General features: G+C 43.6%; 1 protein-coding gene across 2 annotated transcripts in view; it reads left to right on the top strand.

Moving 5' to 3' along the window:
* Positions 1 to 2,612, top strand: part of LOC126159825 (uncharacterized) — a 52,618-nt gene extending 50,006 nt beyond the window's left edge. For both annotated transcript variants that reach the window (XM_049916632.1, XM_049916631.1), the window contains one exon: positions 151 to 2,612. In XM_049916632.1, the coding sequence (XP_049772589.1) occupies positions 151 to 1,628 (1,478 nt within the window). In that variant the 3' untranslated portion in view covers positions 1,629 to 2,612. The remainder of the gene's footprint in view (positions 1 to 150) is intronic.
* The last annotated feature ends 22,185 nt before the right edge of the window (positions 2,613 to 24,797 follow it).

Here is a 24,797-nt window from a genome sequence, read left to right as displayed (position 1 = left end):
TTTGTGTTGACATGCCGCCTTACATAGGTCTGGGTAACTGAACCTGGGTAATGTGGGTACACAACGCCCAGGCTCGTCATCCAGAGAAGACTTTGGATTCAGCTGCCTGCAGTGTACGGCCACCACCTACTTGCTGTCGTTTTCTTGCAGACGAGGAGTGGCAGCTGGAGGACAGAAGCCACGATACGCTCTCCGTGGACACTGACTGCGTGCAGCTGTTGGTGAACGCCCTGGACCACCCCACGTGTCCGCTGGAAGACCTGCCACTGGAAGCCGTGAAGCAGCGCGAGCAGTGCCGCGAGCAGCTGTGGGACGACGTGGTGCAGAGGTCGCCCCACGTACCCGTCACCAGCTACCTGGCCTACACGCAGAGGATAAACGTCAACCTCTGCCTGCTGGCCTGGATGGCGGTCAACTCATACGGCATTTGTCAGGACGTCCCGTTTAGTATGATACAGTCCCTGCACGATGCTCGCTGCTATTTCGATAGTCCTGACGATCAATCATGTCTGCAGTCGAACGCTACAGACGCCATCTGCTCTGTTTCCAGAGCTATTCTGTTGCTAAAGTGTCGCGACTTTTCCTCCATTAAGACTTCCCATAATTGTACATTCATTAATTTCTCATTTGGAGCGTACTATAGTACTAGCAGTATACTGTATCAAAAGCTAACAGAAGAAACAATGAACTACAAAAACAGTTTAAACAACGCCACCTTGAAATACAAGGATTTCAAAATAGACAGCTTGAAGCCTTTAGAAATCTCATTTATACTGATAAATATCATTTTCCGTTTTTCGACTGCCGGAGTATACATGTACCTTCCCCAGTTACGCAACTTGCCTGGAAAGATATTCTTGTCCTTTCAGATCACGTGCATAGTCCAGATCCTGTGTTCTGAGGTCGTGTATCGTATGGCAGGCGTCCCTGACTTACCTACAGCAGTGCTGATAGACAGCGCCCTCACACTTCTCAGCTGTATCTGGCTGAACTCATTCTGCTACCACATGTATGCTTGTGTTCGCCATCTCAGGCTTCCTAACCAGCTACTACCTGCTGAAGTAAGCCAGTTATTCCGTCGTGAGGTGCTGTGTGTGTTTATACCGTGGAGTTTAGTATGTGTGGCAGCTGTTGCTTTGGAAAAGACGAGTAAATATCACCTGATCCACAGTCGCATAGTAGTCCTTGCAGCGATTTCAGTGTCTGTGGCATTCAACTTGGTTTGTCTCGGACTGCTTGGATACATGTACCTACGTACTCGGTGCTCCATGCGGCAACTCGAAATTGTTGATGACAAGAAATTTGCCTCAAAGAAGGAATGTCTTTTTATGTCAGTTAAGGCCATTATATTAAGTGGAACAGGAATTATTATTAGAATTGGGTTCCACCAGGCTCAGGGAATAGCGCAGTTAGTGTACTATATGCATCTAGTTACGATGGTGCAAGGACCAGTGCTCTTCGTCTTTTTCGTTTGCAATGGAACGACGCTCCCCCTACTGAAGAACAGGATACTTCTTTGGTGGGACCCAACCAACATCCCTGCAGGTCTAGAGCTGTGTTCCGCAGCCGAGAGGAATCTGGCCAGGAGAAACAATGAACAGTCTCCCTTTTCAGAATCCTCGCTGTAGCCTCCTTCAGTATTTTTCGCAAATAACTGTCTCCACACTACACTGCATTAAGCCCAGCAATAAAAATGGATTCTACCTGGTATGACAGTATTAAATGTCATTAAATCTCATATCGTACAGCCAGTACTTCTCTTTCCTAACGTCTCCTTCATTTATAACTGTGTGCTTATTTGTGAGTGGTAGCTCTGTCTACCAATTCTAATGCACTGAGACTACTTACTAAAACTGTTGGGAAATGCTTTGTGTATACAATAGGCTGCGTCAATCACACGGCCTGTTATATACAAGGAAAACGCAGCACGTTGTCGGAGGGATTCCCGTTCGTCAGTGTCATCTACTGTGGCGATGGTGCATTTCTGGACACATGTTCGTAGGACGTTTTTTCTCCGTTTTCCTTCGAGGATCTGTCTTTGCAGTTTGTCGGTTTTATTAATGTATAATGTATGATATTAGTATACATCATATTATGTCTGAAAGAAGGAAATTTTCCATATGTGTGTGAAAGATGTACTTTTACTTGATTTGTAATTCAAGTACCATGACAAGAGACATTCAGATACTTATAAAATCAAAAGAGAGGGGCCAATGACTGAAGTGGTGTGTGCATGAAAGTGTAAATGGGTTTGTTGAGCTTATTAGTGGTTCGATTACATAGAGTGGCTCAAACAGGTATGGTGATAAAGTAACAGATGACTTGTTGTGTGAAATGTGGCTTGTAGTGAACGCAAAGTGTCGAATGGCAGAGTTATATGAGATTAGCATTATTGTGTTTGTGAGACAAGATGGTGATTTGTTAAGCTAGAGGTTTGTAAGGGTACTATGGCAGATGTTAAAAGTTAATGTTCCATGTGCCACTCTTGAGCAAGGAAGAACATTACTTAAAGGCGTATTTACAGAAACAGTACTGTGGAAGGATAAACTTGTGCCAGTACTGTGAGTCCTGGTAAACGTGTGCCATAGTAGCTTCACTAGAAGCACACAGTGCGCCGAAATTGTTGTGATTCGTAATCAATAGACGATCTCCCATTTGTTCAAATAAAACCTGAGTGAGCAAAGTAAAGGAGTGTGTGTTTGAATTTAGTATCCAGCCCAACTGAAAATCCTGTGATAAATAGTACTACGTGGAGTGATTTTCGTGAATTGTGAAACTACAGGCGTCATCGCGCACTTAGCAGGTGTCCGCAGTGTCAACCGCGATTTCCGTACTGGACGCAGTGGAACCAGAGGCCGCAGCGCCACGAGGGAGGCAGGTGCCGGGTGCAGCCCGCCTGGCCGCAGGGGGGCGCCGGCAGCTCAACACATTCTGTAAAACCGTTTGACGAAGATTTGCAGGCCGTGCGCCTCGATTCTGTCAGCGCAGCGCCGAGCCAACCCTGGCCCGCTCTGCGTGACGCCACAAGAGCGCGCCGCGGTCTTCTCTTTAGGTGGTGGTGGCCAGAACCGACACGGGGCGCACTGTGGGCGCTTAGCGGCCCACCCAGACAAGCGTCCTGCACCACCGGGACACGCGTAAAGTCGGTCCGACACAGTGGTCGCCAGCCGACCCTCGACCCGCTGGAAAGTATCGAACCTCACCGCTCGAAAGCCAGTAGTTAACGGCCCTCGTGCTACCTACTTACCCCCAGGCAAAATCCCGATTTCCGACCGCAGTACTGGGAACATTCACAGCCAAGTCCAGGAAATTACTTTCGACTGGCTGCACGCCGTAAACGCCCACACTAGTTACTATGCAACATTCGCAGATAACGACAGGAAAGTTCTTAGGCGGTAATGGATGCGCGCAAACGAGAACGCGTTTGGAAACTCGAGAACACTGTGCGCCGCGACACAGAACTCCGCTGCAGAGCGCCCGCGACCCGCCACGTCGGCCACACGGGCGCCAACGGCCAGCTTTCGATTCCCCGAGCTCCGAGCCTCTCCACGAAATCCTTCTACACGTGGGCCTTTCAGCCAATCAGGAGCAGCAGAGGACTGCAAGCCCCACCACTGGCCACTCCCTGCTGCTGCTTACAGCCGCTGCTGTCACGTTCTGGTCTTCAAAAAGGCGAACCAGCGAGCAGATATGGGTGGTCAGGCAATCACCTGTTACAACCCTTTCACTCGCGGGGTATCAAGCATTAACTTCTGCAACCGATATACCTATTAAGGGCTTTCCTCTGATATATCTGGGGACAAGCATTCTCGCAGCCGAAACTGCTCGAACTGTTCTTACATGTACGTAGTTGTTCGACAGCACACGTGTTACTCAGACGATGTCCCCTGCAAAGTGCATCATGTGTAACTCGCGCCACTGTCGCCAAATGCAGCATTGTCAGAGCGACTCAGACTTGGGATCGGCAGTCTGCACAACCGCCACACTTTGAGACAGGGACGACCAACCCGCATCTGCCGAGGCTAAAGGCACAGAACTCAACGCTGACTGCGAGCGTTCTCAAGCAGGGCGTGGGGACTATGGATCGTCCTGTTTCCGATATGTAACAACAGTTTTCAGGGCACCAGACTGAAGTAGAGAACTCTGTCTCCACCAGATCTCCAGAAACGCAACGCTACGCGAACTAGCCGAAAACCCGGACAAGAAACCCGAAGTAAACAGGCAAAGCCGCTACAAACACGGTACTCCAATTACAAAAAGTTTACACTCATCCAAATACATCTCACGAAGAACAAGGTTTACAACTGGTTGGATGCAGTTGGAATTAAAGCACATCTAACACAACTTATGGCACTTTAGCAAACCCTACAATAAACTATAAACTAAGAAGGTGGCAAAGAAACCGCCAAATCGTTGTAACCTGCACTAAAACAGTTGCCTGGGCCACCAAGTCGTTCACAAAAAAATCCGAAAAAATTTGCCAACATCACAACACACCCATCAGATATCGAAACCCGAGAGAACAGTTTGGGTTACTTACCGATCTGAAGCAACAGTAACAGAAATCACACCGCACGCCAAACACTAAGCAAAAGAGAAACCACGCAGACTCACGCTCGCCTTTCTGATAACCAATTTTGACCGTGATACAACAAACGAAAAAACTGAAGGGGACGTAAAGGTACCGAGAAACTAAATCAAAATTCCCCGCTATTCCTTCCAGTCACCTATAGTTACAAAGAACCAACTAACAAGCTACTTGTCCACCATTTCAGAATGCACTGTGTACCTCACAAGGTTGGACTGTTTAAACACTACCTCCTCAATAACAGCAACGTCCATATTGCAACACTTTCCAATAAGTCACGAAAAGCTGCGATATAAATTGAAATGTGAAGAACGGAGTCGAGCACATCGAATTTTTAATTGCAAAATAGACCCGAAACAAGAAGCACCAAAACGCAGCAGCTGCAACACTGATAACGTTAATAGTGATGAGAGTTGCAAAGAAAGACCAAAACAGCCTGTCTCAGCAAACAAAACTGAAAACATTAAGCGCATTGATCAAACTATCGCGGTCTTCGTCCAAGAATGACACGAAAACAATCAAACGGAAAACATACTCTTTCACTACAGCCCTTCCCAACATGATATTTGAAAGAAGGGAAATAATAACAGCAGCTTCTAAAAAGCTCCTACTACGTCCTTTGGCGAACACGGATCCACGTCTATATCGCCATATTGATAGACAAGGAGGCCTATGCCCAACCTAGCCTGAGACATCAGGAAGCAAGAATTAACCTTCACATTCAAGCCTAAGAAAGATATTACCACTATCTGCATTGTCAACACTGGGTTTCTGCTCTAAAAACAAACTCCCTAAAGGCATAGTAAGAGAAAAAGAAGTTGGTATTATAGTCGCAGCACATACCTCATGAGCAGGTAGAGAAATCAATGTAGATAACTGTATCTGTCACGCAAACCAGACCGTAGTAGAAGCTGAGATAGATGCTTCAGAGTCTTTTATATAAAACACAACCACGATGTATCCTGCCGCGGTACTGCCAACTGATCTCGTTAATTATATACTCTCATTTTGCCCAGCTAAAGGAACAGGAGACTCAGTACTAGATCTGCGATATTTGCTGAAAAATTGAACAAGAAATATATTAAACTTGTTGTAGCCATTTTGAATCACGGAAGACTCAGAAATGACTCGCCGCCTTTTATCAATCACTATGGCACTTCCATCTTAGAACATATACCACGTACAACATAGCTACCTAGATTCTGAAGCTATACTGAATTTGGCGACTGCATAGCTAACGAATACCTCACATTCATTATGCTGTGAACCACAAAAACTAGGAAAAAACTTAAAACGATCATAAACTCACGAAATCGGATAGTCGAAAAATTCAGATTGATAAGTTTTAACACAAAAACTAATGAATCAACTATTCAAACCACTCCTTATAACATATTGTAATCACCAAATACAAGTGGAAGCAATACATCCTGCTATACCTAAAACTACCCTAAGAAGAAAATAACATAACAAAGAGAAAGACTCCTGACGCACATAAGAAACAAAATTAAACAGTAGGGAAATTCTATAGACCATACGGCACTAACCAAATGGATATGCTACGATTGGCTTGAACGTTTTCAATGACCTAATAAGAAGAGAAACCCACCAAATGATGCGCGAGGTAATCACAAGACTTAGGTCCCACAATAGCAGTAGTTTTTGGAAAAAATTTCCAACAGGTCATAGCACACTATTTGCGAACAGCCATCCTTAATAGCAGATGAGAATGTCATTCATTACTGACGACCTCAAAAAAGTTCCTCAAAGTGCTAGAAAAACATTCACGGTCATCCACGGTATCCAAAATTCGATGAAACCGACGAAGAAATAATACTCGAAAATCCGAATGCAACCGCTTAACATCCACTACTTTATAAGATTGACGAATATGAAATGGAAAGAAAGCAGCTCAGAGACTGGAGGCACTGGAAGATAACAAAATAAATCACTCCCTTCACAAGACACCTGCCTCAAACACATCAGACGTTTCTTCATCGCGGCCATGAAACTGAAATTAGTCTCTCTAAAATAGAAGCAAGAAAAAATCAAGATGATTTCCCAACCCGAAAGACCAAAAAACAACACCGAATCATAGGTTAGCGTGCTCTCAGTGACAGGGAAAGCTTTCGAGACAGACTAAAAATATTCAAGGAATAGAGCAACATAATGGCACAAGAACAAGCCGGGTTCAGCGGCAACCACAGCACAGGAGACCCGGTCCCAGGACTGAGCACCAGAGCGACGCAGGCTGAACGCAACACGGCAGGCGCAACGCCGGCACGCTTTCTCGTGGATGGTGAACGCGCCTTCCATTGGTTGTGGCATGCTGGGCTGCTCTTTGAAACGTTACTTTTGAACTTTCCACGCCAAAGTGTGCAGCTTACTAAAAATGTTGCTGGAAACAGGTAAGTACAAGCGCTGCTTGGTGATCACCATTCGACAACTATTAAGCCAGAAGCAGAGACGCCACGTGGGACAGTCACGTCTCCACTGCTACACACCAACAACACGGCTGACATCGCTAAAGGTCTAGGAACGAAAGAAGAGCCCTGTACACAGACGACACTGCGTACTGTTGTCAGGGCCTGACATGCGGCAGAATTAACGAGCAGGTCAGCCCCTTCACAAACAAGCAGGAATCATCGCTAAGCGAGTAGATTAAAATACAGTGGATCCACGAAATCTATTCTTCAGCACCAACCTGTCATCTTCAACTACCCCCACTTTAAATAAATATGCATTCCTCACGTCATCTTCAGAGGTACTCTGACAGTCAGTTATAAACAATGAAGAAATTCGCCAACTGGAAAATAAGATGTTATAACACAGAGAGATGTTGTTGCGCCCCTCAGTGTGAAGACTGGTTTTAAAAATAGCTCTCCATTCTACTGTATAACTTGCAGGCCTCTTCATCTCCAAGTACATACTGCAGCCCACATCCATCCCAACCTCCTTACTGTATTCACCACCTGGTCTTCCTCTACGATTTTCACCCACACTTCACTTCAAAACTAAATTGGTTACCTGTCGACGTCTCGGAACGTGTCCTACCAACCGACCCTCCATTTGGTCAGGTTGCGCCTCGCATGTTCCCACGTTTCTCGGTAATCCAAACTTATCTTCCCTGAGGTCAGCGTCTACCAGTTTTTTATTCTTCCGTAAAGAATTTGTGTTAGTATTTTAGAACGATGAGTTATTAAACCGATAGTTTAGTAATCCTCATACCTACCAGCAACTGCTTTCTTTGGAACTGATAACGTTACATTCTTCTTAAGGTCTGTGGGTACTTCGCCTGTCTCATACGCCGGGCACAACAGGTGGGAGAGCTCCGCCGTGGCCGGGTCTCCCGAGGCTGCCTGTAATCCTGGCAGAAGACTGTTTACTCCCTGGCCCTCGTTTCGACTTAGATATTTCAGAACACAGTCAAATTTGATCTCGCACAGTTACATCTCCCACCTCATTTACATCCATGACCACTTCCCTATCTGTAATATTACCTTCAGTATGATATATATCTGACATAACTACATTAGCAAAAAACAAACCTATCTGATGTCATGACAGCAGAAATTCTAAATATGATGTAGCTATGCTATTGACTATACAGAGACATAGACCACTACACCATTCAGAAGGACTCCAGTTTCTTCTATATAACACGGCACTTATCTCTGACTTACACGGTTATGTTACAAATCCCTTCGTATCATACTAGAGATTAGTTCCTAAGCATTAGTCTTAAAGACTACTAGTACAATGTAACAGGACACAAAATGCCATAACGATCGACAAACAATCGCAGGTGATGCTTTTTTAAAGGAGGGATTTAACCCACTCATAAGGCGAATGCCAGGACTCAGCTGTAAGAATAACATCGTCCTCCAATCCGCCAGGATTACACGCTGTGTCCAAACCAAATAAGAGCCTCACATTTAAGATGAACAGCGTCACTACATCATTAAGCGCATTTCCGTTCAAAGAGTAACACCTTTGGTAAGGCACATTGTTGCTTGTACTAAACTTAAATATTTTTATTTTCACCTCTCCCCTGTCAACAGTGACTGTAATTGGGATCAGCAACTCAGAAACATACATTCTTTAACAAAGTCAATCTGAAGTAGTCGACGAATGATCATGAAATTAATCACATGTTATTAAGACCTGACTTATCAGGTGCTGCAGATAAGTGATCTTATGTATTTCTAAAACATTAAAACTTAATTACGAAACCTTTTAATTTTCTTGATCGCAAAAACACATCGCTTTACCATTCATTACACGCTTTGGTTGCCAATCAACCATTGTTAGCTTGTAAAAGAAACAATAAAGAGGGAATTGCCTTAGATTTAACCAAATTTAACAAAGTTACGTAGTATTGCGTGATGATACGCCAATCATGGTAAATACAATGTGGCTATGAATTCTGTAGGCTTCAACGCCACCATCTAATAGCATATCTTGGAACTGTGTAAGTAATTGGAAAGTACCTATCGGGTGAATGTGAATAGTAAACTGTTTTCAGATATTAAAGAAATAAGCAAATAGAAATAATGAAAACGTACCATGCTGACTAATGAACCACATTTTCCATAGACTATTGGTTACACCAACAAAGTTACAGAGTGCAACTCTCAACATATAGTAACAATCGAAACACACTCTTTCGTTAAGAATAAAGGCGCTAGCCCAGCTTAAGAAGCGAAAGTAATTTAAGGAAGAGACACTTTCTCTAGTTACTTATATCGAAAATGAGCATGAGCAGAAATTAGTAAGTGTAGCTGCCTTTTTGGCCCTATCAGCTGTTCTCGACACTGCTTGGTGAGAAGCACTTCTTTAGAAATTCACGATTGTGTCGTAAATTTAAGGACTTACTTAACAACATTCTCAGCAATAGAGCATTTCATATCCATTCTCACAATGACAGATGCAGGGTACGTAAACCAAATGATAGTTTACTTCAAATGTCTGTTCTGAGTCCACTACCACTTTGGTCTGTACATGCACAGCTTACCAAGTCTTCAAAAAAATTGATTTATGCTGATGGCATTTGCTTGGTGGCTCAGAGCCTCAACCTTTCTCATGCTGAAACCTCTTTATCCACTGATATGGAAGTCTTAGATGTATACATCAAGAAATAGTGGCTCCACCTAAATCCACAGAAAATAATTGTATCTACATTACATCTATGCAGAAGACAGTCAGAGTGCACACCAGAAGACAGATTCAGAGACCAAGTCTCGTTGTACTTACATCTATGCAGAAGACAGTCAGAGTGCACACCAGAAGACAGATTCAGAGACCAAGTCTCGTTGTACTGCATTACAGCGTAATACACAGGAACAGCGCTAGATAGAACTCTTGACTTACAAGTAGCACCTAAAGTCAAAACGAGAAACAACAGTCTTCAAAAATTTGGTGGTGTCTTATGGGGAGCTAATGCTCGTGTTTTGAGATCCATAGCTCTAACCCTATCATAGGTGCTCTGTTGCTGAAGATTACTGTTCGACCAGGATCAATAGTGCTCGTACTAAGAAGATAGATGTCCAACTGAATCAGGTATTATGGGATGTATTCAGAGTATAATCGCTCTAAGACTTCCTGCTCTCAGCATCATCCCACCCCCAGCTCTAAGAGACCAGCTCTCCTAAAGGTCTGGAAGAACATTCTGAAGAATCCTCAGCTCGCCAGTCATCGAGATGCTCCACAGGCAGAACATCAACACTTGAAATCAAGGACACCCTCATCAAGCACAGCAGAAAACCTCGTTGTGTTCTCCTTGATTGTCAACCATTTACGGAAAATTCAGTGGAATCCATCATCAATAGTCAACAAGCATCTAGGCAAGGACCCATTCATGCAGACAGGATTCGATCTCCCCAGACATCAGTAGAGGATCTTGAAATGGATTAGCAGTGGAGAAGGCTGATGTGCTTATCTCAAGCATGGGGTGAGTGTTCTATTTACAGACAATTCAATGTCACTTTCTAAATATTCCAGTTTCAATGGCCTCAGTATTATTATAACAGAAACAGGGTCACATGTTGCAACACGCTTGAGGCAGCTGCATGTCCTGCCCGCTGCTGTGACATCACATGATGATCAAATCTAATGCTAATTCCAGAGATCTCTTTATCCTCACACATGCGGATTCTATTATGTGCATGCTTAATCATCAGGATATGTAATTACCCAGGGGCTGTCTTCTGGATCCTGAGGTGTATGTCATAATTTCATCAAATAGTTACATATGATTTATCAGTTATGCTTCTCCCATAGTCTTGGTCTCTGTATCCTGAACTGGACTGTGGATGCTGAAATAGTACTTACCGACGAGAGTCGCGGCACAGTGTCATTTTCACTATGTCTTCACTGCTTAAAAAGTGTGTTAACTGACCTGTTGTCGTGCTATATAATTTTTGCATGTTATTGCATTAAGTCTTGGGATTTCGAGGTCATCTATACTGCAGAGAGGTATATAAACCATACAGCTCTATGATATTATCAGTTCATTTCAGAATGCTACTATTTACCAGTACATACATGTTAGCTTATGATTCAAAACATGTAAATGTAGGATTACCATGAGATCGTGAGTGTGAAGTTATAGTAGAAACTGAGGATGTCCGTCGTCATGTAAAACACAATTTACAGATACGAGTTAGAGCGAGCATTGTTAGCCGATGAAGCACACTGAGAAGTTGATGACAACAGACAACGATCCTTTTCAACTTCCTCTTCACATGAACATCTGTAGCAATAAGGCAACCATCATCGACCTGTATAAAAGTGTCGTGAAGTTGTATTGGTTATGCAGTGCACTACGGATTGGAACAGACAAATACGGTAGCAAGTACATGTGAAAGCGTTACTAAACGATGTTGTATGTTATGTAAGTGAATGTTGCATACAAGATGATTTAGAACAATATGTAAACATATGTATGGTTGCAGCACCAAGGGCTGCTACTATAATCCCATAAATATTGAAACTGTAGAGCCTGGTTTACAGACAGAGAACGGAGATACGTCGTTGCTCCTGTTGGATTGAACACAATGGAAGCAGAATGTATAGCATAAAAAAAACAATTACTTAAAGAATAATGTAGGGATATAAGATAGAATGAATAATAAGAAATGTGTCAACAATTGTTTTTTTATTTTGTGCATGTATAAAACGTTAATAAACAAAGTTATTTAAAATGTGTATTTGTCTTTCATTGAAAGAGCACCAGTGCAAAACAAATATTAAGCAAGATATTTACAGATATGATAAATACGTCATAGTATTCTGCAAACCCTCAATCATACATACAGTAAATATATTCACTCATTGAGTGAATAGAGCCAGTATGGTACAGTGTCAAAAAATGTCGACGATATAAACACACATTTAAACAGCTTAAGAAGGGTTCAAGTTACTAGCAAATACCCACATACTTAAAACACAGATTTGAGCAACTGAAGACGGTATTGACTTTGTAAGTGGAGGTCCAATAGTACTACCTTCAGGCTTTCTGTTAGGAAAATGCTTAGCATTTGATGCTAAAAGGTTTGCAAATCCAATCTGCCTGTAGATACACGCATCAAAATGTATTACATCACCTCGGTTCCGAGAGATCCAGAACCTGTACAGAAAACTGGAATAGAATCAAGATAAACATAATTTCCGCTCTTTTTATTGGTCATGAAAACCACACATTGCATATTGTTCCACCATACAGCGAGACCTTCAGATGTGGTGGTCTAGATTGCTATGCACAACGGTATCTCTAATACGCAGTAGCACGTCCTCTTGCAATGATGCATGCCTGTATTCATCGTGGCATACTATCCACATGTTCATCAAGGCACTGTTGGTCCAGATTGTCCCACTCGTCAACAGCGATTCGGCGTAGATCCCTCAGAGTGGTTGCTGGGTCACGTCGCACATTAACAGCCCTTTTCAATCTGTCCCAGCCATGTTCGATAGGGCTTATGTCTGGAGAACATGCTGGCCTTGAGATATAGGAGGATTCCAGTTACATTGCATTACAGTCAGGCAGAGGTTCCGAAATCAGGTATTGGATTGTAAGGCGTACCCAGGAGCAGTTATAGACTCAGCTCAAAATTTAATAGTGGTGAAGAGTAGACTGAAGTTTGAAACATTAGTCAGGAAGAAACAATACGCAAAAAAGTGAAATACGTAAGTACTAAGTAATGGAGAGGCAAGCTTAAATGTCTCTGAAGCTACTGATACTGCAGTATAGCGCATTAGCCAGTTCAGTAGAATAAGGAGGACATTTCTATAAAGGGCGATCAGAGAGAAACGGTCCAGTAAACGAAGTTATAAAATGCATACCTTATGAGCTATGAGCACTTTTTCACGTTCGATACTGTGGAACGAGCACTAAATAGTTTACCTCTTGCTCTTTTTGACGTGTCAGTCCTTTTGCATTTCGTTCTTTGTACCTTACGAATATGTCTATAGTAGTGGAAAAGGCCAGTTACTCGTGTGCTGATAGCAAAGTGTAATCATCCTCCGCTCGACCGTCATTTCAGCATCGTCAGAGTTCTGAGGTGCAGCGATCATGGTTCATTAAGTTACTTCCTCCGTTTGCACACATACCTGCAAATCCATCGCTATCTTCCGGTGGAAATGATGAAAGTAACTGTGGCTGTTGACATGTATGAGCTACGCGTGGGGATTATCGAGGCATTTCGAGCCATCGAACAGAGAATAATTTTAGGAACTGGAAAATATATTTTAGAAAATGCTGCTTGTTCCAGATATAGGCACAGAAGCTCAGGACGACTCACGAGAAATATGCACAGACAGTCCAGTCACGCTTGAATTCCCTAAAAAATTACAGCAATCTTAGATAAATAAGGGCATAAATGAGAACAGCGCAAGGGGAAGTGGCACCTCATCTTGGAATGATCAGAAGTAAAAGTCTGCAGTTCTGCGAATGAATTAGGACAGAAGCCGGCCAAAGAGCGAGCCAGAGAAAGTGCAACAGGAAATTAGAGGGGAAATTTTGCGTCAGTGAGAAAATGACAGATGCAGTGCGAAAGAGAAGTGAGAAAGAGTGGTCTGAAATCATGAAAGAGACTATGACAAAAAATTTTTTTTCAGCTGTTCAACATCGCCATTCTACCATTTACCACTGTCGTCTAGTCTTACAGCTGTGTCGGCTGTGCAGGGGAGATTAAAGGCTCTCTCCAGCTTGCTGAGACAGTTGAGTCTGGTGGGCCCGGAAACCGAGGGGTCACTCGACGAATTCTCCTCGGGTTATCAGCCGAGTGGCGGCGTCGTCTCGTCCCAACACTCTCTTATACTATGGCTAGCAACTCGCGATCGCGTAAAAGCAGTGGAATTTGGGGTTTCTTCGCCGATTTAGGTGATTGGAAAGCAAAGTGCAACTGTTGTTCTAAGTGTGTTTCATATAAAGGAGGAAATACATTTAATCTAGCGCGTCATGTTCGAGTGCTTCTTTCATGCTAACAGGCAACAGATTTCGACGTACGGATGCTCTGTTTTATTTCACGAAAATACGTGATTAGCGCCGAACCAGCGGTTACGGAAAGACACATTCTGTTGGCGCTTCGCGATGCAGAAAGCAGTTGCGAAGGATGCAGTGTAGCCGCTGGCCGACGGATGGCAATATGCGACTTGCATAAATAATAAGATGTTACAAAGAAATAAACAGTGAAAAAAAGGCTAATACGTCTATCGGGCGCCACTCTGTCACACATCCATGAAGGACAATGTATAGAGTATAATACAGGAAATAGGATTTATGATACGATTTCAAATACAGCTGTAATTGTAGAACGGAGGAGGAATGTGGAGTGTAAAAATATTTTTTTTTGTCTGTCTTCCCGTTCTGGAAAAGGAACGATAGGTGGATATTCACTTTAATTGCGCCAACGAGAATATGAAACGTACTTTAAAAGTACTACCTATGGTTAGCAAATGTGGTCTTCATTAACCGATCTCCGAGTACCATTTCCGGTTCGTTATGTGAACACTTTCGTATCGATTCTCTCAATGCGGTTTCAGATGCCGGTTTTGCTACTGTATATTAAATGTGAAAGTCGATACCAGAGCAATCCATAATTTTGCGGTTTTGAAGCATATTCGATTTTGTCAAATGCTAAGTATTGAACTGCTGAAAATACGGTTAGTACTCCTGTCACGTCGTCTCCGGCATATGTAACGGTACTCGATGGCAAACCTTGCTCAATCTGCACTGCTCAAGTTACTCCTATTTTTTTTTTTACACACGTTACACAAACATCGCTTAACGACTTGCCAAACGCGTCGTCGGCCAGTGTTCCGCCACAAGCACGAAATAGTAAAACCATCTTCGGTTTCACATATTGACGGTGTATTGATTCTGAAACGTTTAATCGGACTTTCAGATGGCAGTAATGGAGAATCTGACTTTACCTTTCCGCCTCCTGCAGTCCACGGAGGTCCGTCCATACAGCGATTCATTGTTGGTGCCAGCGCTCCAACATGTCGGCAGTTTATCGCGAGTAATGGCTGTCTGCTGACGTAAGTGGAAACAGGAAAAAATGACAATAAACGCACAACCACCAGCCAGACTTTGGATTTAGCATAGTAATAAGCGAGTAAACTTGTACACGATAAATTACGTCGATGGGGCGCACATAACTGGGACTAGGCTACATAAACCCACATTTAGTGTTATGCCTTCACAGACAAACTGTTTCTTCCCAAACGAAATTACGCATCGTTTTCTTCACTGAAAACGATAGTAACTTCCACTAACCACTGCTGGCGTCATGTTTGCATGTGCTCCTTTTATGCCCTCTGTCCGCATATAAAAATAGTTCAATACTTCTAACGGTAGAGATATAAATAATATCACCTTCTGGCTTCGTAATTATCGTGTCTGCACTCACACATGTCATGTGACGGTCGACTACCGGTTTCTTCACATGGCAGCGATAACGATTTATTGTCGTGAGACAGTGCCTAAACCTTGTACTCAGACGTGCAAAGCGAATCGCCAAAGTGACCGTTCATCCCAACAAAAAGTAACTGTCGTATTGGTCACTGAAAAATTATATAAGTGATAATATTTCCCATAATCGATTATTCTCGGAAGATAAATGTTTGGTCGACCCAACATATAATTACATTTCTCCTCAGTTCTTAGGTTTCCAGGCCATCAGCAAAATATACACGAACAATTACAAAGACGTGCAATTTATAAAATGCTGCGAAAAGAGTTGTGGACCGAACATTCCGTTACAACTGGGAACAGCGTTTCCCACAGCCACATTCTTGTGACACACGCTCTCGGTGTTCTTGCCGCGTTAAATCTGAATAGCAAATTTATCCAGCCGACTGCAGCCGTGCTGCGAAAGAAGGTGTCGATGTCGGCATGCCGAAAACGTAAACAAGTCTCCGATATCCTCTGCAGTCTCTCAACGCTAAGACAACAGCCGCCGTGTCGGTACAAGTTAGTGCTGAACGTTCTCGTCTCTACGGCCTGTCGTTTGACAGAACTGATGTCCCTCAGTTTTAAGTGAATACACATAACGTAGCTAATTTTGGCTAATAGCGATCGTAGTTTATTTACGACACTATGGCAGCATGAAAACGGTGGTCAGATTGAACAAGAGCTACGACATACTTACCTTATTTAAGAGGTAGCTCATTTTCGTTTACTTTGACGTTTTTAACACATGAAACATGATCATGTGATTGTTTTCATTTCGAAAGAAGTGCTGTGTGGTACGTCAGTTAAGTACGATACATGGAAATGAGATGCTTTAAGTTTATCTTGTTCTCACCGTGAAGACTGGTTAATCCGAAGACAGTGTTTAGGCATACATTTTCTGTGAATTACCTTTCATTTTGAGTAAAGACGTCCATATGACAGATTTCGGTTACGTTCCTGTAGAGCCTAAAATACGCTGTTGAGACCCTTAGTTGCTAAAATTCCTATGTTTCACACTATCTATTCGTCCTACACCTTTGGTCAAACGTTTTTTCCTAATCCTGTATAACGCAGCTCGATGGCAAACCTCGCTCAACCAGCACTGCTCAAATTATTCCGCGATGTCACTGAAGGCCAGCACGCTATCCACAAACTCACTAAACTAGTACCACATTTGCATATTGACACATTACTGATTGTGAGTACATTCACAAATCCAGATGGTAGTGATGTAGAAGCTGCGTTGACTTTTACGTTAATTCTCCGTCTCTTGCAGCCGTAAGACCTTTCTCGCTGCCTCAACGAATGATTGTTGCCGCTAGCGCCGTGGAAACCTGGAATTTGAGGCTCGTTTCACACCGGGACACTTGTGGCGGTCGCCGGTGACTGTGGCGAACACTCCTGGGTCACTGGCGTCCCACACTGCGGCTGTCGCCGACTGACTAGCTGGTGAAATGGACTCGAGCGACGAGGAACTGTTGTCAGTACTTGTAACGAGGAGGAGGAGAATGAAGGCAAAACGTTCATTACACGTACATCCACTGCTACGTGATCGGCTGGAGAAAGGATTGTGTTGCACCCTTTATGACGATCTGAGACAATCTGAGAAGAAGTTTTCTCAGTATTTTCGAATGACAAAAACTTCAATTGATGAAGTACTAGAAAATGTGAAAGAAGCAATCACAGGAAAAGACACTATACTAAGGAAGGCTATCCCACCAGAGGAAAAACTTGCTCTTACATTAAGGTAGGTGCTGTAGTATTATTTTATTTTATTGAAAGCACATTTTACAGATTTTAGCTGGTATTAATATACATTGCAAAATATTGTAAAACTTTCACTGACAGTTTTAAGTTCATTGTTTCTCCGCCTGTGCTGTTGAAAAGTATATTAAGGACTCGTCACTGTACTCGGAGGCCGCTGGCGAGCACACAGCTGGTAACTGATCGGACAACCTCGACTGTCCTCCAGAGTAGCCTTGAACTGTCCCATGATATGCACGGTCGTGATGCGGATCCCCCGTTGCGTAATTTGGTACCGGCGCAAATCCTATTTGCTTCCTCTTCGAGCAGAAGCGCTGTAATATTGTTGGGCATTAATAATGACATTCATTAAATCTGATTTCACTTTCAATCTTGCATGACTGGGTAATTTTTTAATTCAGGTACTAAAGACTGCATAAACAAGCTATCTTCGTCGGCTTGCTGTGATGAATTGTCTTTTCTGGCGTACTTTTCCTTCAAAATGTTATATAGGATATCTTCTTCTTCAAGACTCTTCCTTTCACGTGGCCTTTTTTGCCGTCGCTCAGCAGTTTTTTCACGTGCCTCCTGCTCTAAATTTTCTCCTTCATCAAACTCATTTCTGTCTTCATCATCATCATTGTCAATACTAGAAGTAGTGTTCTTACAGTCAGTTGTTAGGAATCGCAGCTGATCGCAGTAGATATACACTTCTTCCTACCAGTTGCTGCAGAACCACTCTTTTCTGTTTTTTTGCCTTAATAACTCTCTGGTATAACTGGCCCTTAAGCTCTTCCATTTCCTTTGAAGGATTGTCCCTGCAACAAACAAAAACCACCATAGTATTGTAATATCTAATATATAAAAATGAATGTTTGTTTGGTTTTATTCGTATTTTATGCGCAGCCGTACCGTTCATCCGATTGCGATGAAACTTTGTCACTTGCGCGAAAGTTATAGGCATAGTACAATTATTAACATTTATTAAAATTATAGTTTCCGGGTGTTTCAGCTGGTTATCTATAATGTCTACGTGTGCGTGCGTGTGTATGCTTGTGTGTAATGTGCATAATTTTGTAGTTTTGCTCCATATGCTTTATCTTTTTTTTACAAGTACTTGGAGGCCGGATCATCCATGATGGACTTACATTTTCAGTACAGAATTGGAGTATCAACCAACTCGTATATTATACGAGACGTTTGCTCTGCCATATGGCGTAAAATGAAGTCAAAATGTTTTCCTGACCTCTCGAAAGATCTATGGCTTGCCTCAGCTGAAGGATTCCGTAAGTGGGCCAACTTTCCTCATTGTGTGGGTGCAGTGGACGGGAAGCACATCAGAATTGTAAAACCCACTTCCAGTGGTTCACTCTAATTATAAGAACTATTTTTCCATTCTGTTGTTAGCTGTTTGTGATTCGACGTACAAATTCTTATTTATAGACGTTGGAGCATATGGAAAATCGTCCGACTCAACTGTGTTTCGTAATACAGTGTTAAATAATTAACTACAAGATGGTACGCTAGATTTACCTGCACCAAAACAACTGTCATTATCGTTTGAAAGACCTATGCCATTCATGTTAGTAGGAGATGAAGGTTTCGGATTGTCAAAATTCATTTTGCGCCCTTATGGTGGAAAGTATTTAGACATTAAAAAACGTGTGTTCAACTATAGACTGCGCAGAGCTAGAAGGTACATCGAGTGTACTTTTGGAATTCTTGCAAACAAGTGCCGCATTTTCTATCGACCACTGGATGTTAAATTAGATTTGGCGGAGTCTATTGTGAAGACATGTTGCCTCCTCCATAACTTTGTGCGTGATCGTGATGGAATACAGTTTGAGGATACGTTAACTATTCAGGGATTGCCGGACATGTCACCTTGCTTGGTCCGTGGAGGAAATATTGCGAACGGTATCAGAGAAGATTTCGCAAACTACTTCATCAGCCCTGAAGGCGAAGTGCCATGGCAGCTGCAAAAAATCTAAGTGCTAGAAATGTTATGTGGACATTAATGTCGATAGGCCTAAATGTTCATTGGAATTGTATTTTAAATGTGCAGTGCTCAATTATTACCATGTTAACTGTAACAAACCATACTGCTGCGTTCACTGAACTGATTAAAACTTGCAATTAAAATTGTAATTACAATGCACTTTTTTGTATTACAGTTGTGTGTACCCAATTGAACATAACCCAAGCACGAGCACTGTTCTCATTCGGGTGTCAAAAACTTGTAAGTCAATAGTATTATGGTAAATAAATAAAATTCATTATATTAGTAACAACATATGCGTAAATTATTGTTGTTTTGAATAATATTTTAACTGTATTTTTCGGACCACAAGGCGGAGCGCCTTATTAGACTACGAAAAGACGTACCCTTAATTTTGTTATGAAAATGTTGAAATAAAACTATTTATTTTATTTTACTTTTATTCGCCCTGTAGGGGTGAGTACATGGTTTCTGCGCTCGTCCATTTTGTCCATTCTTCTCGCATTGAGACTGCATAACAGTACACTTGCTATTGGTAGCCCGCATCTCGTGGTCGTGCGGTAGCGTTTTCGCTTCCGACGCCCGGGTTCCCGGGTTCGATTCCCGACGGGGTCAGGGATTTTCTCTGCCTCGTGATGGCTGGGTGTTGTGTGCTGTCCTTAGGTTAGTTAGGTTTAAGTAGTTCTAATTTCTAGGGGACTGATGAGCATAGATGATGAGCATAGATAGCGCTCAGATCCATTTTGCTATTGGTAATGCAAAAGAAAAGGGGTGAGGGATAGCATTCTGCTTGTAGGTTATTAACATCGTAGCCTCGTACAGGGGTAGAAAATATATTTCGCTATTCTTGTGGTCCGAAAAATATGGTATTAAAGTGGAAAAAGAATATAGAACTTATCAATTTTGTTTCTTTCATCTATGCTCTTTTCATCGAAATCAGGCACAAACTTCGTAATAATTTCTTGCCACGCTTTCATTTTCTTGACTTTGTTACTGCAGTCATCACTTTTCATACCCCAAATAACGGGACGACTTTCCACTTGACTTATAAAATCTTCTGTGTTGATGAACTCTAAACTGATGGCTGCACTGTGTGGAGAACCACTGGACTGAGCAACGGCTGCCTGTCTGTTGGCAACTCTGCACTGCTGTGTCTGTGATCGGTGTCCCAGTGTGAACACTCCAATACAGGCTAATGCATGTCCGGCGGTGACCGCTGCGAACAGTGTCGGTGTCCGTCACATGTGGCGAGGGTGAGTCACTGCTGGGCCACCGTGACCCGGTCACTCAGTGCAGTGTCCCGGTGTGAACGCTCCAATTCAAACGAATGTATCTCTATCAGTGACCGTCACAAGTGTCCCAGTGTGAAACGAGCCTTACACCTTACTTAACTACGTGCTCGAATTGTTTACCATCGGCTGCAGACTTGCAATCGCCGTTCGAGAGAAAGATGAACAGATAAAAGTAGACTGGATATTACGTCGTAGCGTCCTGTGGGGATGCGACGGCGCACACAGCCTGGTGTGACTGGGGCTTCGTGACAGGCTGCACCTTCCAGCGCTGCCCTCAGAGATGAGCAGTCGAGAGCGGCAGGCCACTGCAGTGCAGTACTGCTTCCTATCGGATGACCGAGCTGGGCAGCCGTCGTGTCGGAACCACGCACGCTGACTCTTATCCAGCGGTCCGTCTTCCAGGAGAAGAGACGGAGTGTTCGTAGAGAAGGGTGCCTATTCAACAGCCCTGCGATGACGTGAGAACTCACGGTGGAGTTTCCTATGGCGCCGCAGCACGCGTTTACGCTCCACGGTCGTCGGTGCTGTGCGTGACGGGGCCAGCGTGCACTTTGAGCTGGCGAGCAGTGCACGTTACGTAAATCTACATTACTGCCGTTCGTGAGCGTCGCTTCCTCGGTGAAGGGGTAACACGTTGGAAAATCGGAGTGTCGCGTCCCAGTCGCCGCAGAGCAAAGCGGCAGAATTCTGCACCGACGTTCGAAATCACGTCCTCCGGGAGGCTGATGCAGTGGCAGACGACGAGGGTGGAATTTGTGTCGATGCGAGGTGCGGACGACACTCGCCTGGCCGGTCCCGCGTTCCCCGGCACGACGCACCGCGGGCTGAACGACCGCCGCGGCCAGGACGGCTGCCTCGCGAGCTGCGTCGGCCGCAGCCCTCGTCGCCGCCCCCCGCCTGGCGCCGGGACTGCCCGCTCGCGCTGCTGGCCTCATAACTCGTGGAGTGCCTCGCGCGACGGGCAGCGTCGATCGGGATGGCCGTCCCTGCCGTCTCGACAGCATTTCTTCGGCATCCGCCGTACAGAAGCGGCACGTCCAACTTCTCCTCATCAGCGTGTGAGGAGCCTTACAGCGGAAATGACCTGCCGACAGGAGACACAGTTCCTGCTGGTCCTGCAATTAAGACGAGTAAACAGTCGACATGCTTACACAAACAAGTAGCCTACCATCAGCCTCTTTAAACCGATAGCCGACTCCGGCCGACTTGCCTCTCACTCTTAGAACATTTCTCGGATTATTTTGCGAAAAGTTTCAACTCCAAAATCAACAATCTCCATATCCCTGTACTCGTCTGTTCAAGCGCATTCGGACGCCGTTAAAAAAAAAGTATATCATCGTATTTTTGAAAAATGAGACTCGCTTCAATATCTCGATGTATTCTTAACATTCTCTGTGACTCACCAGAATACGTACCCGCAAACCACTGGCGATCGTCAGGAGTACAGGTTCCACAAATGTATGCCCTGTTATACCAAATGTAAGCAAACCCGAACTCACATACGGGCCGCACTGGGTAGCCGCGCGGTCTGGGACGCCTTGTCACGGTCAGTGCAGCTCCCCCATTCGGAGGTTCGAATCCTCCCTCGGACACGGCAGCGTGTATTTTCAGCAGTGCAAGTTAAAGTTAGATTAAGTAGTGTGTAGTCTTAGGGACCGATGATCTCTGCAGTTTTGTCCCATAAGACCTTACCACAAATTTCCAAAAAAACATTTTCTCACATACTGTCGTCTGTTTATTGTCACGGCTGTCATACAAAGTGCTCAAAACGTTGATAACGAGAATTGCTATAAAATGATTTTCGAGAAATAATACTGGACGCTGACTTACATCAGGAGTTACCGGCATCACAGGCCCGTGTTGTAACGCATTCCGTGCCTTTGGCAGTCATCGGTGTTTCCTAACAGAATGCTTGTTTTAATTTTTCCCACAAATGAAAACATAGTAGTGTTAAGTTTGGCGAGTGAGCAGACCGTTTCGCATTTTCTGAACGACCGTTCCAGTGCTCTCCGAGTTTTCTCTGCAGAGGCTCCGCCGCCAGACGTGAGAGAGCGGCGGTCACGCTGATGAAAAACTGGCTGCCTTATGTCCCGCAGTAGCTGCGGCGGCGGCACGTCTGAGGAACTCGAGATGCTCGGGTCTGTTTAGATTCCCGTCAGCAGACCGCAGACCACGATGGGGGTCTCGAAAACACGCACTGAATGACAATATACCGATGGCGTCGCTTTTGTCGACTTCCTCGAGTCGTATTGAATTTTCAACTGACGATTACAGCGTGTTGCGAAGATTGACTTGCCCACGGTGTGTAAACGATTGTTCTTCCTTAAGGTACGTTCTCCTCGTTGCGACTGTTGCCATTATCGTTCAACAATGATCGTGGAACGACAATCGTAGAACGCTACTGCTCTGAACTGTACTGTGTCCGTTCCACCGTCTGCCGACACGGTCATTAAACGGCGATCGTCCGCCTCGAATAGTCCCTACGGTCGCTCGCGATTTCTGTTGTGGAAGGCCACATGCGTCACGGCTCCGTTTGATGTTTTACCGGATTCCTGATACAGGATACTTGTGAAACTGTCGTACGCGCAGATCTCCACTCCATCGCTACCTCGGAGACGCAAGTAGGCCGCCTATAACACGACGTTCAAACTCACTTACATCTTCATAAACTGCCATTCTAGCAGTAGTAACCTATTTAACAAGTGCGCCAGACACCTGTTGTCTTAGACTCACGCGCCAAAGTCACTAGTATAGGCATGCGTATTCAAATACGGAGATATGTGAAACAGGCAGAATACGGCGCTGCGGTCGACAACGCCTCTATAAGACAACAAGTGTCTGGCGCATGTATTAGACCGGTTACTGCTGCTACAATTGCAGATTGTCAATATTTAAGTGAGTTTGTACGTGGCGTTAGAGTCGGCGCACGAGCGATGGGACACACCATCTCCGAGGTAGTGGTGAAGTGCGGATTTTCCCGTGCGACCATTCCAGGAGTGTACTGTGAGTATGAGGACTCCGGTAAAACGTCAGATCTCCGACATCGCTGCGGCCGGAAAAAGAGCATTCAAGAACGGGACCGACGTCAACTGAAGGGAATCGTCCAACGTGACAGACGTCTGACTCTTCCGCAAATTGCTGCAGATTTCAATGCTGGGCCAGCAGCAAGTGTCAGAGTGCGAATCATTCAGCGAAACGTCATCGATATGGGCTTCCGTAGCCGAAGGCCCTTGGACTCTTTATGGCTGGAAGCATTGTAATATTGTTACTCTATTTGGTATGCTGAATTGTGTAAGATTGTAACTTTAATTTTGTATGCTGAAATCGGTGCTAATTGACAATGAAAGTGGGTTAAAAGCCGTGATCTGTCTGGGGACGTTAACGGTGGATTACTGGGCAACTGTTTCATCAGATATTTAGTCTAGGTTTACCAAGCAGACTAACATTCATGATAATCTTTTAATAGTCATACAAAACCGGTAATATATATATATATATATATATATATATATATATATATATATATATATATATATATATAAAAGAAGAATTTAAATAAAAAGAAAGAAATCAGTTTATATTTGGAAATTTATTTTAAGATTGTTCATTGAAATTTCAGCATATTATACGTGAGTTATAACTGAGCTGGTGCCTTATTTACGATTGAAAAATGTGAGATTGTAATCTTACGGAACACATAAAATATGGAGCCAAGATTGGGAGACTGCATACGACACTGCATTCATAAAATAACTCACGAAGAACATTGAAACATAAGCAAGAAGAAATTAACCACAACCAACAGATTCAGTTTTTACCCAAAGAAATTACGTTCATACCACAATCCTGTCCGTCATGTAATTACCACACACTGGTATACTAAATTCATATTAACTCTTTGTGAAGTCTTCGCAAAAAGAATAGCTGAGGGCTACTTTGATGATTACACCACATGCTCCACGTGGTCAACTTGGTTTACACAAAGCGTACAACTCCACAATAATTTTGATAATTAAAATACATTAGATCGAAAAGCAATTGACAAAAGAAAAACCTTGAACTGGTTACTAACGTCTTACTATTAACCTGATGGGTCAAACAGTTATATAAGCACGTGGTAGTGGTCTCGCAAAGTACACCCCACGTGGGCTGAACATAAAGAAAAGTTGCTATATTGAAAATATAGTCAAGACGAGACGTTATAATCACACAAGCATTCGC

This window comes from Schistocerca cancellata, unplaced genomic scaffold, assembly GCF_023864275.1.
Source record: "Schistocerca cancellata isolate TAMUIC-IGC-003103 unplaced genomic scaffold, iqSchCanc2.1 HiC_scaffold_1148, whole genome shotgun sequence".
Lineage (NCBI taxonomy): Eukaryota > Metazoa > Arthropoda > Insecta > Orthoptera > Acrididae > Schistocerca > Schistocerca cancellata.
Note: the sequence above shows the minus strand (reverse complement) of the source record. Positions and strands in the feature narration are given on the sequence as shown.